The sequence below is a fragment of the Lissotriton helveticus genome, chromosome 8 (genome assembly GCF_964261635.1).
Source record: "Lissotriton helveticus chromosome 8, aLisHel1.1, whole genome shotgun sequence".
Classification (NCBI taxonomy): domain Eukaryota; kingdom Metazoa; phylum Chordata; class Amphibia; order Caudata; family Salamandridae; genus Lissotriton; species Lissotriton helveticus.
Window position 1 is genome coordinate 1098980523 of NC_136069.1, and position 20280 is coordinate 1099000802.

The 20280-nt window shown below is 50.0% G+C and overlaps 1 protein-coding gene across 9 annotated transcripts in view; it reads right to left on the reverse strand.

Annotated features, from left to right (window-relative positions):
• Window positions 1-20280, reverse strand: part of PNPLA4 (patatin like domain 4, phospholipase and triacylglycerol lipase) — a 224298-nt gene that overhangs the window by 78767 nt on the left and 125251 nt on the right. For all 9 annotated transcript variants that reach the window (XM_078657981.1, XM_078657982.1, XM_078657978.1 and 6 more), the window contains one exon: window positions 19256-19321. In XM_078657981.1, coding sequence (XP_078514107.1) covers window positions 19256-19321 — 66 coding nt within the window. The remainder of the gene's footprint in view (window positions 1-19255; window positions 19322-20280) is intronic.

The following is a 20280-nucleotide window of genomic DNA, read 5'->3' on the forward strand; positions in this document are numbered from 1 at the left end:
CAGGTTTGCAGGGGTTACCTACTTTCAAGGGAAGGAACAGTTCTTCAGTAATTGATTACATTTTCATTTCCTAGAATTTACCAAATCTCCAGCTATATGGCACCATTCTTAGTACGAACTTCAGCAATCACAATCCAATTGAGATAGGCTTGGAAGTGCCCCCCAGAGAATTTCCTCAAGCTATACCTAGTCTCAGCAATCCATTGCCAACCACGAACAACCTTAGATTGCACTGAAAACTGTTTGAGCCTTCAAAATTCCTGGGAAAAGTGGTAGCTGAGAATAAGAAGTTGGTTATGCTGTGTTTAATGGAGAATGTTAAAAATGGGGAAATAGTAACCACTTTTGTGGCATTTTGTCTCAGGATTAGACAATCTTCTCAAAACCAAAGCACACCAGGCCCCACGGTGGCTTGATCACGACAGCTCTTTGGCTAACTGCCTTCTGTATCGTTCTCTTAATACGCATCCCTGTGATCGCGTACTCGTGACGACCCTGCGGAAGCATTACAAACTAGATACAAGCAAAAGAAATAAGGCCATCATTACCCAACAGTGGACTATACTAACAGATAATACCCAAATTAAAAATAGTAGGACCTTCAGGAGAGCTGTATCAGACATGAGATCGTTAGATCAGGTTATTACATCTATCAGTTGCCATATAAAAGGTAAGAAATGGGTGGCACACTTTGAGAAGATCTACGCAGAGAGCGACTCTAATTGTGGACAGTCAGCCGATAGGGATGCCAACACTTTGTTACCTGTCTTCCTGCAGGAATTCATGACTGCTATTCAGGGAAGTATTAGGGGTAACGCCTCAGATTGAGGTTCGCCATCGGAAGGGAACTGATCAGGGGAATGTTGAATTTCTATCCCGCTTTCCAGTTTCCCCCGATCGTGGAAATCTCGGGGGTGGGATGTGTCACGGGGCCTCTGATGACGTCGGTGGACGGGACGAGGACTTTAACAGCTGTTCCTTTCCGCCCCGTCCTCAGGATCCATACGACCCCTTTAATGTGGCATGGACGTCACCAGCGGAGGCGGAGCCGACAGTCCTGACGTCGCACGCGTCTGACCAACCAGAGTCAGAGGAGCGGATAAGGAAGTCCGGCCGGAATCACACGGTGTGAAAGCCGGAGGAAGAACACGAGAGAAGACGCCGGAGACGAGCAACCTTCGGGAGGAGAACCCTGGAGAAGAAGCAGACGGGCAGGCCAGGAGAACAAACACGCCTGGAGGCCACCGACACCACGAGCCGCCCTGCCGCACTTCTGGAGAAGTGTGGCTGGACAAGGTACGGGCCGTTTAAAGGGACTCTTCTCCTCACAGGGTGGGAAGGGGTAGGGGAGGCTTGAGGGAGGTCATGGGACCACGAGTGTATGTGTGAAATCCTCACCCCCGAACACGCTCCCCAGTCGCGACAGTTCGTGTTGGGCGCAACATGTTTCTTGGTGTAGGGCCCTGGTGACCCCTTCACTCCCCGTTATCCCCTCCTCCAGATCAGTAGCCCAGAATGTATTAGTAATCTCGGGATTATTTCTTCTTTCTTTTTCGCATGGCGTTGCTGGAAGAACCCAAGCCGCATGACTGTCTGAAACACTGAATTATTGGAGTCAGGAAGGACTCGAAGACCCCGACGATTTTCTTTGTTTGATTATCTTCGCCATATGAACTGTGGATTGGAATTGAGAGGACTTTTCTCCCTCTAGAGACACGCATTCCTTGTTTTTTTTTTTGTGGTGTTACGATATTAAGAAATAAACACCTATTCCGACATACTAGAGTTCTCCTCCATCATTGATACACCAGTAACCGGCTGTCCTCCCCCCTCTTAAGTGGCTAGCCAGATAGGATTTCAGTGTAGGAACCGCCGTCCGCTACAGGATGGAAAACCTTATACAACAAATGAACGATGGGCAGGAAAAACTGTAGTGGGCTATTGAACAAACCTCCACCCAAGCGGAGGCGGATCGGACAGCTTTCACCCAGGCGATACAGAACCAATCGGATAGTCTACTTAGGTTGGCAGAAGGACATACCCAGCTTATGACTATTTTGGGACAGGGAAGGCCAACCGCCCCCCTCCCGGTGCGGGGGTCCCTTTACAAAAATACGCCCCGGGGGATGAACCCCTAGCTTCCTTTTTGAATTTCGAAAGGGCAGCCCGGGCAAGTGCATGGCCTGGGGATAGATGGCCGTTTTATCTCGCCCCCCTTTTGACAGGAGAGGCCCAAGCGGCCTACTAAATGGTATACAAGGACGGGACTTGTGCATACACTGTTGTCAAACAATATATCTTGGATCGCTTAGGAGTGGATGAGGAAACCACCGGTTGCGGTTCCGCCAGGAACGAGGGGCCCCGGGAGATCTCCCCAAGACTCTGTTCTACAAACTAAAAGAAGCAGCCGATGTTTGGCTTAAACCTCACAAGGCAAGCATGGAAGACGTTATGAATAAAGTCTACCTGGAGCAGTTCCTGGAGGCTCTACCTTATGGCACTCAACGTTGGTTGAAGCAGCATGCAGGTCTCACACTGGAACACGCCATAGAAATGGCCACGTGTTATGCAAGGGCACAAGGACGTCCTTATATCAGAGAACCCGAGAAACACCCCAGAAACGTTCCTCCTGTAAAGACTGAAAAGAAACCACTAAAAGGGGTACCAGAGCCTATACGTCCCCGTTTCCCCAGACCAGATCTTCCAGTCACTTCAGGATCCCAATGTTATGATTGTGGGGAGTGGGGCCATATAGCCCGATATTGCCGAAAAAAAGAAAGAAAAGGAGGAAGAGCCAATGGACGTGAGCTATGCACCCCGCTCCATCCTTTTTGCACAAGAAACCGGGACAGCATTCTATGTAAGTGTGACTATCAAAGGGACACCTATAAGAGCATTACTTGATTCTGGGTGCAAGCACTCAGTGGTAAAACAGGTAATTAATCAACCATTCCAATCTTATCCCCGGGAGGACCGTCCACATCAGGTGTGTTCACGGGGATGTCAGGGAATATCCCCTAGCTAAGGTCACCCTCTATAGTGGGTCAGGGAAGGGAACCGAAGTAAGGGTAGGTGTCTTATACAGTCTCCCAGAACCCGTTATCATCGGGACCGATAATCCCTCTTTTCACTCCCTTATGTTAGAAGCTCTCAAACCCCTGGGGAAAATATACGACACCCTACTTCTACCAGAGCCGTGGGCTAAGGATACCCACTTCCGTACCGCACAGTTGAACGATGCCAGCCTCACTAATGCCTGGCAAAAAGCCCGTGAGGATCAGGACCCCCTCACCCGGGTATATCCCACCTTCATCGAAAAAAACGGTCTGCTATATAGAGTGGCAAAACCAGATGCGGCACCACAGTTGTTAGTACCCACAAGTTTTAGAGAGCAAATTATTTTTTTTGCACATGCACATCTTTTGGCCGGTCATTCTGGGGCTGAAAAAACTGGAAAAGCCATACTCCAGCTTTTTATCTGGCCAGGGGTTTATGCCCAGGTTCAGAAATATTGTCAAGAGTGCAGGATATGCCAAAGACAGAATCCATACATTCCTCCCCCTATACCATTGAATCCATTACCCATAATAGGTACTCCATTTGACCGACTAGGTATGGACCTCATTGGCCCTTTGCCCAAGTCAGGAAGGGGACACCAATACGCTCTAGTGTTGGTGGATTACGCCACCCGCTACCCGGAGGCCTTCCCCCTTCGGGTGGCCAACTCCTCTGCCATAGCACAGAGACTGGTGGAGGTGTTTTCACGAATGGGATTCCCCAGGGAGATCGTTACCGATCAGGGTACCCCTTTCGTGTCCCACCTTATGAAACAAGTGTGCACACAACTGAGAATAAAACATTTAAAGACGTCTGTCTACCATCCCCAGACGGATGGTTTGGTTGAGCGTTACAACGGCTCCCTAAAGCTCACACTGAAGAAACTACTGTCTGGGGATGGGAAAAACTGGGATCAGTTACTGCCTCTGGCCCTTTTTGTACTACGTAGCCAGACCCAAGCCAGTTTGGGTACCTCCCCGTTCGAGCTACTGTTCGGACGTAAACCAAGGACCTTACTGGAGATCACCAAAGATAGCTGGGAAAGGGAAGGAGCACAAGAAGCAGAGGCGCTTTTGGATTATACCTGCCAATTACAAACCCGCCTCCACAGGCTGAGAACCCTTGCTCATGACCATCTTGCCATTGCTCAAACTAAGCAGAAAGCCTTTTATGACCGAGGGAAAAAATAGAGGGAACTGAGCGTAGGGGAGTGGGCTTTAGTACTGCTGCCCACTTCCACACACAAACTAAAAAAAGAGTGGCAGGGACCCTTCAAAATCCTCAAATAGATAGGCCTTACAACCTACCTATTGCAATTATCTGGACATAAAACCCAGATGTACCACATAAACCTATTAAAGAAGTGGATAGGTAAACCCCCTCAAACTGCCCCCACGGTCGCTCTTCTCTCTCCCTCTCACCATACCGTACATGACACCCCTATCAATCAGGACCTTACCCTGAAACAAAAGAACAAGGTTCTCTCCCTCCTCCTTCACCACAATAGTGTATTCTCGGACCAACCAGGTAGAACCCACTTAGCAGAACATACCCTTCCTACCCCCCCCGGGTGTTGTGGTGAAGCAAAAGCCCTATCCAATCCCTGAGGCTAGGCGTCTCGCCTTTACCAACGAAGTGAACAACATGCTATGATCTGGCGTAATCGTCCCGTCGCATAGCAACTGGTGTTCACCGGTGGTCCTCGTGCCAAAACCGGATGGCAGCATCCGGTTTTGCATAGACTTCCGAGCAGTTAACCGGGTTCCTAAACAAGATGCATATCCCCTCCCCAGGGTAGACGAGCTGTTTGAACGTCTTGGTGAGGCCAGATATATCACCACCATCGACTTCACCAAGGGATACTGGCAAATCCCGCTAGCCCCCTCAGACAGGGAAAAGACTGCTTTTTCCACCCCCTCCGGCCATTACCATTTTACCGTCCTCCCTTTTGGGTTGCATGGAGCCCCCGCAACCTTTCAAAGGGCCATGGATACCTTGTTAACGCCCCATCTGGAGTACGCTTCAGCCTACCTCGACGACATCGCCGTCTTCAGTAAAACCTGGGAAGACCACCTCACTCATTTAGACAATATTCTCTCCAGTCTACATAAAGCAGACCTCCATATCAAGAAATCCAGGGTCGCTTTTAGGACAGTTAAATATCTTGGTTATGTCCTGGGGAATGGCCTGATTCGACCCCAATCTGAGAAAGTGGAGTCCATACAAGCCGTTCCCTACCCTACCACTAAAAGAGAGCTGAGGGCCTTTTTAGGGTTGGTGGGGTATTATCGTAGGTTTATATCACAGTTCGCTGACTTAGCAGGACCCCTCACTGACCTCCTGCGTAAATCTCATTCCTCTTCTAAATTGCCTGTTCCCTCCACGAAGGAAATCTTAGCCTTCCAGGCCTTGAAAGCCGCTATCACCCCCTCTCCTGTATTGATCTCTCCGGACTTCAGTAAACCATTTCTTCTACAGACCGATGCCTCAGGGGTGGGTATCGGTGCCATTCTTTCACAACTGGATGAGGAAGGGCACGAGAAGCCAATCTTGTTCATCAGCAGGAAACTGTTTCCCCGCGAACAAGCCTCTTCTACCATCGAACAGGAGTGCCTTGCGGTTCGATGGGGGGTGGATAAGCTCCATTACTATATTGAGGGTCGCCCCTTCTATTTTGTTTACGGATCACGCTCCACTCACCTGGCTGCAACGTAATCGGGGACACAATGAGCGTGTCCTAAGATGGTTCTTGGCCCTGCAGCCCTTTCAGATTGAGGTTCGCCATCGGAAGGGAACTGATCAGGGGAATGTTGACTTTCTGTCCCGCTTTCCAGTTTCCCCCGATCGTGGAAATCTCGGGGGTGGGATGTGTCACGGGGCCTCTGATGACGTCGGTGGACGGGGCGAGGACTTTAACAGCTGTTCCTTTCCGCCCCGTCCTCAGGATGCATACGACCCCTTTAATGCGGCATGGACGTCACGAGCGGAGGCGGAGCCGACAGTCCTGACTTCGCACGCGTCTGACCAACCAGAGTCAGAGGAGGCGGATAAGGAAGTCCGGCCGGAACCACACGGCGTGAAAGCCGGAGGAAGAACACAAGAGAAGACGCCGGAGACGAGCAACCTTCGGGAGGATAACCCTGGAGAAGAAGCAGACGGGCAGGCCAGGAGAACGAACACGCCTGGAGGCCACGGACACCACGAGCCGCCCTGCCGCACTTCTGGAGAAGTGTGGCTGGACAAGGTACGGGCCGTTTAAAGGGACTCTTCTCCTCACAGGGTGGGATGGGGTAGGGGAGGCTTGAGGGAGGTCACGGGACCACGAGTGTATGTGTGAAATCCTCACCCCCGAACACGCTCCCCAGTCGCGACAGTTCGTGTTGGGCGCAACATGTTTCTTGGTGTAGGGCCCTGGTGACTCCTTCACTCCCCGTTACCCCCTCCTCCTGATCAGTAGCCCAGAATGTATTAGTAATCTCGGGATTTTTTCTTCTTTCTTTTTCGCATGGCATTGCTGGAAAAACCCAAGCCGCATGACTGTCTGAAACACTGAATTATTGGAGTCAGGAAGGACTCGAAGACCCCGACGACTTTCTTTGTTTGATTATCTTCACCATATGAACTGTGGATTGGAATTGAGAGGACTTTTCTCCCTCTAGAGACACGCATTCCTTGGTTTTTTTTGAGTGGTGTTACGATATTAAGAAAAAAACACCTATTCCGACATACTAGAGTGGTCCTCCATCATAGATACACCAGTAACCGGCTGTCCCCCCCCTCACAGGTACATAAGAAGATTGTCAGACTTACAACACGTAAGTCAAAAGTGAAGATGCTAGCTATAGAAATGAATAGAATAGAATAGAAATGAAATGGGGAGAGGAGCTGGCCTAACGGCTAAGGCGCTCGACCTCGGACCTGGGGATCTGGGTTCGAGTCTCGGTAACGACGCCAAAACCTCCTGTGATTCTGGGCAAATCACTTAATCTCCCCGTGCCTAAAAATGAAAGTGTGTCCTCATGTAAACAAAAAATCGTAACTTGTGCTATGTAAAGCGCTTTGATACCTGATTCGGTTCGGGTCTAGTTCGCGCTATATAAAACTCCACCAAAAAAAAAAAAAAATAATAGAGTAGACATAAAACCTTGTTTAAAATTAGAAAACAAAGTGAATTTAGAACTCCCTTAACATTTCAGTTTGGTAAGAAAATTCTGCGACACACAAGGAAAATTAAAAGAGACAACAGAGAGACAGTGGTAAGATGTGAATTAGAAATAACTGGAGAGAACGGGTCTAAAGAGAACATATGAGAGAAACAATGAGACATAATCTGTGCCTGCCGACAATCACATTGGTGCGATCCATTAAATAGATCTGCTCCCACATTCTTAATGAAACAATGAATGAAGATGATGATGAGAGTACACAAGGGAAAGAAAGAGCCCCCTATTTTCTGAACAACCATTTCCTGAAAATGATAATGACCAAAATAAACTTTGACATCACACATGTAGACAAGGGGGGCGTGGTTTGGACGCCGATGGCGGAGGCGGCGTGAGCGTCGAGCTCCGTCCCTGATCCCGCCGTTTATCCTGAAAATTGCCCGGGCAAAGGTGGTGAAGGTCGCGACGGCCGTCGGAAGGTGGCCGGAGGCTTGTGTGCCTACCAGGGAGTGGTTGAGCACCCCCGAGAGCCCCTAGCTGAGGGCCGACATAAGTGGAAGCATCGAGGGGAGAGGCTGCAAGATGGCGGCTGGACCTGACTGAGGCAGTGAGACTGGGACCCCTCGGGAGTAAGGAGTGAGGGCGCGCCCCGGAACTCGGACGGCTGCGGACGTGCGATGGACTGATCGCAGCCCTGCACGGCCATCGGAGGCGCCTGAGTGCGGAAACGAACTGGCCCAGAGGAGGGCGGCTGGACGCACAATGCACCCAAAATGGCGGCAGCGGCGGTGAAAGCTTCGCTGTAGGAGCGCAACGCTGCAGGGACATTGCTGTGAGGAATGCCCCGGGCGGGAGGCATGGAGTGAGAGGAGGCGCTGTCACGCGGGAGCAGTAAACCGGATCTGATACCAAGGCATGAGGGCTCTGGCACGGCAGAGCGGACACTGCTTACGAGCTGCATTTGCGGTGACGCAGCAACGGAGGCCTGGAGGTCGGGTGGAAAGACGACGGCGGTGCCGCCATAGGAGGGCCCTGGAACGGAGCACTTGGAACGGTGGTTGTGGAGGCTCAATTACTGGGGCTGCCGGTGAGTGCGGGGCTGCGGGCCTGTTCTTGGCGCTACGGAGGTGGAGGCGGGGACGGGCTCGCGGCGCTGGGCAACCGGGAGTTCTGAAGAGTTAGCGGTACAGTGGGAGAGGTGCAGCCATAACGGAGCCTGAAAGCGGCAGCAATTAGCATTGAGGAGCAGGCTCCATATGAGTGGACAATTGGAGAACTGGAGTACGGAGGGGCATAGCCTGTGACCGACTGGGGCCTACTGAGCGAATGGTCAGACGGTGACGAAACAGTTCTGAATGGGGAGTAACAGAGTGCGCTGATGTGAAGATTGGGGGTCCCTCCTGGGAAAACCGTAAGAGCTGGACAGAGAAGGGAGTGGCGGCTGAGTCGAGCGGCGGCCTTAAAAAGTGGTACCAGACCCGGGGAGATCCATTGCAATACTAGTGGCAGGGTGGCTGGAGGCCTTGGAGTGTCTTCTAGAGAGGTGGTGGGCAACGCAGCTTTTGAGAACTCAGTGGAGGGGGCTCTGCTGATCTAGGCCCGGTCCGTCACCAGATTATTGTATTTTGTGTATTTTAAAATTACCAGGCATCCTCTTTGCTAGCGCTTACCTGCAAAACCCCAAACAGCCGATCTTTGAACGCTGCAAAGGGCAGGAACCGCTTGGAAGGCGCCATCACTCACCGCGAGGAGCCACGGGACACGCCCACTCCTGGTGACCACGCCCACCCCCTTTTAGTACATTAGCGTGCCCTGACTGCGAGCGCAGCATTGTACTGTAATCCTCCTGAGGCGGAAGCCGGGAGTCTTGTTTGCTCTAAAACCGCAATTTTAAAAAAGAAACTGTATTTTGTGTATTTTAAAATTACCAGGCATCCACTTTGCTAGCGCTTACCTGCAAAACCCCAAACAGCCGATCTTTGAACGCTGCAAAGGGCAGGAACCGCTTGGAAGGCGCCATCACTCACCGCGAGGAGCCACGGGACACGCCCACTCCTGGTGACCACGCCCACCCCCTTAACGCTCAGAATCTCCTCCATAAATCATGTGTCAGCACAGGGAGCGCAGCGGACGGGCGCAGCGGGCGCGCCGTCAGCGCGCCGAAGGCGCGCCAAAGGCAAGCCCGTCTGGGCCCGTCCGGGCCCAGCCGGCCCCTGGCCCGGCCACTCTGCCCTCTGTATCCAAGCACGCACGACCCTACTCCCGTGAGGAGCTACTAGCCTTAAACACCCCGACGAGTAACATCCAGCTCGCCGGATGCGACTCCTGCACTCCTGGAGAGCCAACCCCGGCGTACAATGGCCTGCACTTAGGCCTACTCAACTGCAGGTCGCTCGTAAAGCACTCACACGAAGTCAATATGCTTATCACAAACCACGTGCTAGATATCTTGTTTCTGACAGAGACCTGGCTCACCTCTAGCAGTGGCCCCGACATCGTCCTGGCACTTCCCCCTGGGTACTCTATGTGCTCACAGAATAGACCAGAAGGTAGAGGAGGTGGACTAGCCATAATCCTTAAAGACGGCCTTTCCTGTAGAACCTCGGACGGCAACATCAAAGGGCACGAAAGTTGTCACTTCATTATACAAATCTCCCCAGTCACCTCTCTATCAGGATTGCTGGTATATCGCCCACCGGGCGGCCTTGGAGACTTTCCAAATAACATCATTGATCAGACCTCCATTAAGTGCTCATCTTCCACCAATTACATACTATTGGGAGACCTTAACACACACTTCCTGGACCCAGGCAACAAGCAGGCCAATGAATTACTTCAAGACCTCACTTCTATGGGCCTCGACCTAAAAAACCCACAGGCCACCCACGAAAAAGGGCAATTGCTTGACCCCATCTTTTCAAACGTTCCTGGCTTAACAACCCTTGACCACATCGCCCTCCCCTGGACGGATCACTTCCTAGTCCCCTTTGTGTGGGACATCGATACTCCGTCCCCTCAACCCCCCAAAGTTAAAATTCACACCAGGCGATGGCAGAAACTAGAACCGGACACTTGGGCAGCCAAACTAAGGGAACTTGCTCCCCTCCCTCTCTCAGACCCCATAACTGGGGACATAGAGTTTAACACCTGGATCACTGAATCCCTAGACTCCATCCTGCCAAAAACCCACTCGCTAAAACATACCAAGAGAGTTAACCCCTCACCTTGGTACACCCCGGAACTCAACATTCTGCGCAAGATGTGCAAAAGGAACGAACGTCTGTGGAGAAAAAGTAAAACAGAGGAAAATAAAGAAACATTCCGCACCTCCATAAAATCCTATAAAAAGGAGCTACGCACCACTAAAATTTCCTTCTATGAGAGCAGAATTAAAAATGCTGCCTGTTCGGCCCACGAAACTTATTCTGTTCTCAAAGAACTCCTTCAGGCCCCAGACCCCCCACTCAAAGTCCTCGATCCCAAGGAAGCAGAAAATAAATGCAGTAACCTAGCCACATTCTTCGATGAAAAGATCCAAAAAATCCTTCTGGACATACCCCCTCCTGAACCGGCCCATACGGATCGGAATCTCACCTTCACTACCACCAATCCCCTCATTCCGGCCGATAACCTTCAACCCTCTCTGAACGCTTTCGGCCCAGTGACAATGGAGGAGGTAGAAACAACGATGGCCTCAATTAAAAGCGGCTCCCCCCTCGACCCCGCACCCCTCCGCTTCTTGAAAAAAGTGTCCAGTGCCATCATCCCCCCCCTCACGGCTCTAATTAACTCCTCCCTCTTGGAAGGCATAGTCCCACCCGGCTGGAAAGCGGCAGCTGTCAAAGGCCTCCTAAAAAAACCCTCCTTAGACCCGAAGGACCTCTCCAACTACAGGCCCATTTCCCTTCTCCCAGGAAACAGTAAGATCGCAGAGAAGTTGGTGAACAAACAACTGTCACACTTCCTAGAAAACAACAACCTGCTGGGGGTCTCTCAGACAGGGTTCCGTCCAGGTCAGGGCACTGACATCGCCCTCCTGGCGGCGGTAGAGAAGACCAGAAGCATTCTGGATACGGGAGGATCAGTGGCAGTGATCCTCCTGGACCTCAGTGCGGCCTTCGACACTGTAGACCATCCCACCCTAGTCCAAAGACTGAGAGAAATTGGATTAAAGGGTGTGGCCTTGAAGTGGCTAAAATCCTTCTTAGCGGGACGATCCTTCCTGGTTTGGGAGAACGACAGCCACTCACCCATCATCCCCCTTCGATGTGGAGTACCGCAGTGCTCATCCTTGAGCCCTACGTTATTCAACGTATACATGGCTCCACTAGAGAAGAGGATCACCCCGTTCGGCGTGTCCTTAATCAACTACGCAGACGACACCCAGTTGGTTGTCACCCTCACCCACCCCCATCATGCCCCCTCTGACCTCCACAGCTGCCTCTCGGAAGTCCACCGATGGATGAATCTTTCTTCGTTAAAATTGAACGGATCAAAGACCGAGATACTACTGTTAGGTAACACGGGCCCCGCCCTCCCACCTCATCTCTGGCCCAACTGTCTGGGCGCCCCCCCGCACCTAAGGACGAGGTCAAAAGCCTGGGTGTTTGGATTGACAAGGACACGAGCTTCAAAACCCAGGCAAAAAAGACAGCAGGGACATGCTTCGGTCTCCTCCGAGCCTGCAGGAAGATCTTCCCTCTACTCCCGGCCACTGCAAGGAAGCTCCTTATACAGGGCCTTATCCTGGCGAGATTAGACTACTGCAACGCCATCTATCTGGGAGCTCCTGAAGCTACCCTGAACGCGCTGCAGAAAGTTCAAAACGCCGCTGCCCGCCTACTCACGGGCACTCCTACAAGATCCTCTGCTAAGCCAGCCCTCAGGTCTCTGCATTGGCTGCCAGTCAGAGAAAGAATTATCTTCAAGGCCCTCTGCCTGGCCCATAAGACCCTCAATAACAACGGTCCCCCCCTTCTTAAAGAACTCCTAATCCCCTACAAAGCGAAAAGAGACCTCCGGTCCAACGGGGTAAATCTCATCTCAGTACCCAGAGTCAAAAAAGCCAAAACCGGTGGCCGTCGTTTTTCAGTCCACACGGCCAAACACTGGAACTGCTTACCACGTAGTCTGAGGACAGAATCAAACCATCTCCAGTTCAGGAAATCCTTAAAGACCCTCCTTTTCCCGCAACCATAAACCCCAGTCAGGCGGCTGAAGCCCCAGGAGAAACAGGCCAGCGCTGGGATGCTCATCGAGTTACTACGCGCTTTATAAAACCATTAAATAAATAAATAAGAGGGTAACCAGCAAGGGCAGAACACACAGATGAAGATCCAGGGTTGAAGACAAGGACTAAGAACTTGTAAATCATGAAACCCAAAGGCAGAAAGGAGGAGGAAATGGACCCCGCGGGGGCCCATGGTGACGGAGAAGTCGGTGAGGCGACGTCATCGGAACAGAGGTTAAACAAACGGTTTGACCAGATCCTGGACGCAATAATGGCAACAAAGGAGGCCCTCCATCAAGACATAACTCAGGTGGCGACGGGGCTTGGGCTGTTAAGGGCGGATCATTCGAAACTAGTGGATAGGGTCAAGGAATCCGAACTGCTTTTGCAAGACCTCAAGCCAGCAGTTGTCACTGTAGAACATAAACTGGATGATGCACTGCGGCGTCTAGAGACCCTGGAAAAGAAGGCCGAGGACGCGGAAAGTCGAAATCGGCGCAACAACGTCCGGGTGGTGGGTCTGCCAGAACGAATTGAAGCGACGGACATGGTGGTATTTCTGGAAGACTGGTTTAAAACTACAGTGGCACCAACGGGTCTATCTGCTTTCTTTACACTCGAAAGAGCGCATAGGGTCCCTGCCAGGCCGCCTGCGCCGGGCCGCCCTCCCCGCCCAGTGTTGGCTAGAGTTCTACATTATAAAGACAGGGACCTGTTAATCCAAAATACACGCTCGACGGGGCCTTTCCAAGTAGATAATAGTGCTGTGACGATTTTTCCGGACTACACCCAGGAGATACAAAGGCGTAGGGCCTCATACTGGCTGTTAAGAAGGAGCTTAGGACAGAAGGCATACAGTACTCTTTGTTGTTTCCAGCTAAACTGAGGGTGATATTAGACGGAACAACACAGTTTTTCCAGACGCCGGAGGAAGCTTGGTCATGGCTTGAAAGGTATAGGGCAGGTACAGATCGTAGGACTATGGGAGAAGACGAGATACCCAAGCCACAACAGATGCGCCAGTCGCAGCGTATTCGCAAGAAGAACAAACTTCAAAAAGAGTTGCAGAGGGGCGCGGATGGCGGCTGACAGGCAGGGAGCTCTGGAGGCCACAGCCGCGATAACTGGTTCCCAGCAGGAGGGATCGGCCAAAGGGACAGACTCTGAAGACGAAAGGCAACGCTCTGGATCAGAATTGTCAGACGACGAGAGCACCAAAGGCCCGGACATTACACCCAGATTGGCTGATAATCTATAGGTTGCTGATAATTGACTAAGGCCACGACTACTGAACGGAAACTAATGACACTAGGAGACCTGGTAACAACTCTCACCTTTATTACTGTGCCTTATCATTGCGGGATGTTGGGGGCGGGGGGCAGGCGCGGGAGCTGCCACCTGTCGGAACCGGACCACAACCCCACTGCCCTTAAGGCAACCTGTAGTGGCTACTGCAGGATAGTACTAAGTGAGTTTTTGATATGGTAGTTTGGACGGGGACTGATAATGTAATATTGGGACCTGTTCTGGGGGGGGGGGGGGAAGTTATGGGAGTGTTTCAGGTTTTTTAAGTTTGGGGGTTAGCAGCGCTGGTGTGGGCACACAAATAATACGGGAGGAGAGAGACTGGGCGGGATTCAATGGGACCGCTACCTGAGTTGAAATGTATCACTTGGAACGTGCGTGGATTACACACTATGTCAAGGCGTCACAAGGTACATGCATATTTGGTGAGGAGGGGGTTACAAATAGCGTTGCTGCAGGAGACGCATCTCACCAAGCAGGAATGTGTTGCATTACAGAAGAGATGGAGAGGCCAGGTGTTTGGTACCGCTTACTCCGCGTTTGCTAGAGGGGTGTTAGTATGGGTGCGGGCAGGGATTCCATTCCAGGCCACTAATGCCATGGTAGATCCTGAGGGTAGGTATGTGGCGGTGGCAGGGAGGCTGTATGAAAGGGAGGTGGTGCTATGTAGTATTTACGCACCGAACGTGGAACAGCCCCGATTCTTTGACACCATATCTGGGAAATTGGCACATCTTTTGGCGGGCCAGGTAATATTGGGAGGAGACTTTAATTCAATCACAGATGTGGCATTAGATAGATCACACTCCCCGTTAGGAGATTCCCAGGTTCGAAAGATAGCACAGAAAAGAGCGGAATGGCAGACTGGATGGGGGTTGACTGATGTGTGGAGAGGGCAACATCCTGGTAAGAGGGATTATTCCTTCTTCTCTGCTCTTCATGAGCTACATGTCAGGATTGACGCCATATTGTGTACCCAATTGCTGGCGCCTTTGGCGGTGCACTCAGAGTACTTAGCAAGGACAATATCCGATCATAACCCACAATTGGTGTCCTTTAAATGGCAGCAGGTGAGGGCTGAGATTCCCACATGGCGACTAAACCCAGACACACTAGAAGATCAGGCCTTTAGAGAGGATATACAAGAGGGCATTGACCATTATTTCACTGTAAATAAGAATTCGACATCAGCCAGAGGAATGGAGTGGAATGCTTTTAAAGTGGTGGTAAGAGGGCTGTGCATCGGTAAATTCAGGGGAGAAAGGACAGTAGTACTAAATGATGTCAGGAAAGCAGAAGAGGAGTTGAGGGAAGTTGAAAAGCTGCGACCGGAACAGAAGGGGTTGCAGGATCGGCTTATAGCAGCTAGGGAGCGTATGGCAGTTGAGACAGAAAGGTTGCGTAGTTATGACTACAAGCAATATAGAGCAAAGGTACATGCAGAGGGAGACAAGGTAGGCACGCTCCTAGCGAGAATGGCGGACCCAAGAGCAGGGGGATCTATGGTTTTGAGTATCCGCTCGGAATCTGGGGATGTGATCTGTTCTCAGACTGAAATTGTCTCGCGCTTTTTAAGGTACTACACTACGCTATACCAGTGTCATTTAGAAGCAGAAGCGTCTGATATTGAGGACTTTCTGGCAGGGATCTTGCTTCCACAACTGGAGGAGGAGGACGCTAAAGAACTAGGCCAGGCTATTACTATAGCTGAGATCAGGGGAGCGATTAAACACATGGCAAGAAACAAGACCCCGGGGGTAGATGGTCTCCCAATAGAATTCTATATGACATACATCGACTCCTTGGCACCCCAGCTACAGGAGGTTTATAATGAGGCGATGGAACTGGGGAAGTTACCCGAATCCATGAGGGTGGCGCTGGTCGTCCCCCTGTTGAAGCCTGGGAGAGTGGGTGAAGACGTGACGTCCTATAGGCCGCTGTCTATGTTGACGGTGGACTACAAAATACTAAGCCGAATTCTAGCTACAAGGCTACTGCCTCACATGACTGCTTTGGTTCATGCTGATCAGGCGGGTTTATACCAACTAGGAACACCTCACATAATGTCAGGCGATTGGTAGGAATATTAAGCGCTGACGTCGAGGAGGGGGCAACGCCAGCTGTGCTATCAGTAGATATAGAAAAGGCGTTTGACAGCCTCGAATGGGAATACCTGGATAGGGTTTTGAAGTACTTCGGATTGGGAGAGAGATTCAGACGTTGGACCAGGGTGTTGTACTCCTCTGCCGCTGCTAGGGTAAGGCTGGGCCCGGCCATATCACCGGAATACCCGGTGCAAAGAGGAACGAGACAGGGGTGTTCGCTATTGCCGCTGTTGTTTGCATTGGCGATAGAACTGTTGGCGGTCAGCGCCAGAGCGGAGACAGCTTATAACGGTTTGATTTGCAGAGGGAACCAGCATCATATATCATTGTATGCGGATGATTTGCTGCTGTTCTTGGCGGACACAACGGTTGCACTGGAGGGGGCGGTGAAATTGCTGACGAACTTTGGAAGGCTGTCAGGACTGCGGGCGAACTGGAATAAGACATGTGTATTCCCACTGAAGGCAGATACGCCCCAACCGTGCCTGGCTGTTGGTTTGGTGTGGGAGCGTTTGTGCTTCACCTACCTGGGGGTTCGGATATATCAGACAGCAGAAGATATGCTGGAAGGAAACATAGGACGCCAGCATAAGGGCACTGAGGGGAAGCATGGCGTTCTGGGCAACGTTGCCCCTCTCGGTGTTAGGGAGAGCGGCTTTGCTCAAAATGGTGGTCTTGCCGCGCTTACTTTACTACTTTCGTACACTCCCGATATGGGTACCACCTCGGTATTTTAGAGAACTGCGGACACTCACCATTGATTTCTTATGGGGGACAGGACGGAGACGAGTGGCACTGGACACGCTGTTACGGACGAAGCAGGAGGGGGGACTAGCAATGCCTAATTTCGAACTTTATTTTATGGCGGCGCAGCTGCAGATCCTAACACAGCATGTAGCATGGGAATTTAGGGGCCCAGAAGTAGCTCGCGGATCAGGAATACAGAGGCATGTCCTCTCTTACATAGTTATGCAACAGCACCTAGCGGTCCGGGATTTAACTCTGGAGGAGAGGACCCTGAGGTTGTGCTGGAATAAGAGTCAAAAGAGGGCAAAAGTGGTACACCCATACGCACCCGAAATCCCGCTGGGTAAACTTACTGCATTGCCACACGGTGGGGATTGGTCTCAACTGCTGGAATGGGAGGAGTCAGGGTTGCAAATGGTTGGCGACCTATATGCCGACGGTGAGTTGCTGTCATTTCAGGCGCTACAAGAACAGTTTGGCCTCCCTGATGGAGGCTTCCTATTGCACATGGCTGTAACTAATGCGATGCGGAAACATTGAAAGACGGGGCAGTCAGAACCACAGACCACGATGGCTTGCCAATACGTGGTTATGGCGGAAGGAACGGTCAAAGCGGTCACATGCCTGCATGCACGAATGTTGAATGAAGGCCTGGAACCCCTGACGGCCCTCAAACAGAAGTGGGAAGTGAGCATAGGGAAGCCCATACCGGACGCAACTTGGGGTCACATCATGATGAGGACCTGGAAGGATAGGGTGCAGGAATGCACGATTTCAGCAGGTACACTTTTTTGTGCTTCATAGGGCTTACCTAACACCGGGAAAGATTAGGAAGTATTTCCACGTGCAGGAGGCAGCATGTCCAGATGCCTAGCGCTTGATGTAGAGTTGGAGCACATGCTGTGGGAGTGTCCGAAACTAGGATCATACTGGACTGAGGTGGGGATGCTGCTTAATGAGGTCACAGAGAGGCAAGTGGAATATACCATGGAGACTTGTTTGTTGCTATGGTTCCCTCACACCAGGAAAACCAAGGTGACAAGTAAGTTCATCGATCTGGGCTTAATTTTGGCCCAGAGGGAAATTACTTGGCACTGGAAGTCGAGGGAGGGCCCTTCCAGTAAGAGGTGGGCGAACGAACTCCATAAATGGGCCCATAGTGAGAGCATGGTCAGATTGCGCAAAGCATCCCGAGCAGCTAACGAGAAGAGTTTAGAAGCAGCACGCGCATGGACAGACCTAGTGAGGGTGTTGAATGACAACCTATCCCCAGTAGAGGACGAAACCGAGTAAGGACAGTGCAGCGTTCCATGTGAAGTGCAGAAGAATAGACGAATCCTACAGGCCCACTCCTATTGAGGTTTTTAGTAGACAGATTAGTAGCCCATGCTATCTGCAGTTTGGGGGGGAGGGGGGGGTTCAGTTAGGGGGTCGGACATAGCTATAGTTAAAGTGGCATAGCTGGACCTATTAGTACCCAAGGAGAGGGGTTATCCAAGATTTGTAGAGTAGTGGACTTAGACTGATAACTGGCGGTGGGGTGCGGCGGGGTACAGTGCGCTACTAGATGGTAGCATACGATGGATAGGTAGGTGACACTAGGCCGAGGCTCCACAAAGCAAGTATCTAGGAGGTACACACTACAAAGAACATGGGTTTGGTTACACAAATGACTGACTAGGTAGGGACTAATAAAAGCAGATGCTAGATATACGAGGAAAGTAATGAAGGGGTACTCTGCATCAATGCAGGTCGGAACAATGTTACCTAATGCTGCCCGACCTCCGGGTTGTGGGCTAACTGGCTGTGTTTATTTTGTGATATATTGAGAATGACAAATGTTACTGTATGTACTAGAGAGTAACCCAGAATGGAAGGTTATACAATGTCAAGCTATGCAACAAAAATAAAGTTAAAAAAAAAAAATCACACATGTAGACAAAAGAAACAAGAGATAACCCAGCAAGGACTAAGGTGTTATGAGATAAAGGAGGTGAAAAGCAGCATGAGCCACAACCCTAGAGATAATAAAAAGGGCATTGACAGCTGAACTGGGACTCACTATGGATGTTACTGTCATCACATTTTTAACAAAGAGATCAATACAATCTACCGGGGCTCAATATGACATTGACAGCAGATCTGGGACTCACTATGGAGGGTACTGTCATCAGATTTTAATGAAGAAATCAACACAATCTACTGGTTCAATATGGATGTAACAAACACAAACATAACCTCATTATAGTGATCCAATCCCCCACTTTACTCACACCCAAGAAGCCCTAATGGCAGAATCTCAAGAGTGTAACTCGTGGAGAACTACAAAAATGGAACATACCCAACTGTCAAAGCTTTGAGAATTTTAGAGGTGCAACCACAGCCACCCAACTTCAAGACTGCCAAATCCTCCTCACAAAACCGATTCCTACAAACCTGTTCTCCAAGGGAATGTTCAGTCCTCTCCAAAGTCCCTCTGAGGATACCTGATAAGATCTTTGTCAAAAGACCCTTTTTCTTTAAATAAGACCCATCTCTGGGATTGCCAGTGATCACCTTTTTAATGTGCAACACATTTTAACCAGCTTTATGCACTCCTAAAATATTCTCAAAACATTAAAAGTACTACAATAAGACATGAAAGTTACCTCTCCTTTATACTCTACAGCTCTCATCCCTGAATATAATGGGACATAACTGCTTGCAAGGAGGACCTGCAACATTGAAAAAAGGAAATGTTATCTGTACAATTAAGATTGTCAGCATACAAATCAATGAACAGCCGAAGACAATAAAACACGTTTTAAACACAACAAAGAGAAGCTAAACAGAAAAATGAAAAAAAAACAAGCAACGAGTCATTAAGAGCTGTAAAATTGAGAGAAGGAGGCGATAAATAATGGTTGAATGAAATGTTCACACTTTATGGTGACCGAAGTAAGACACCATGAATTGCAAATAGCCATCATTAAATAATCCCCACATAAATTCTACATTCTTTTAGAAACATATAGCATTATATTTTTTCTCTACAGTTTAAACACAAACAGAACTTGTTAACATCGCAACATGGGCATGGCTACAATCGTTGGTATATTTAATTTCAAGTCACATTTCATGATATGTGTTTTTGTCCAGTGATGTCAGTGGTTAAATGGAATTAATGAGACAAGAAAGTGCATGCACTCTGATTAAGATTGAACCAGAAAATAAATGCAATCAAACGTTAAAATGGATTATTGGGGTGCCGTTTTCAAATAAAGTTTGAAATTTTTATGTAGCAGTTGATTTATACTGCTCCACCCCAGCCACTCGGACACATATTTACCGAACACCGAATAAAACAAGGTAGGGAAGAAGCAATTTATTTGCACAAGTTTCCTTCTACCATAGGATTGTCAATTGTGCTCCTCTACAGAATTTTCTGAATTCCATTACTCAATTTAAATGCTAAATTAACAGCATTGGAAGAAACACCATTTCTTGTCTTGCTCCCCTAAAGTATTTGTTTTGATAAAAGCCCTATTTCCAGCTCAAGAGTGGGGTAAAAACAGTCAACACATAATTTGGTGTATCTTGGATTGATCATTTGTTAAATGTACAAATGTCCGAGATGAGGCCCTGGGGGCAATGCTAATATATAGACAGTTCAATATGGCATATTCCATGACAC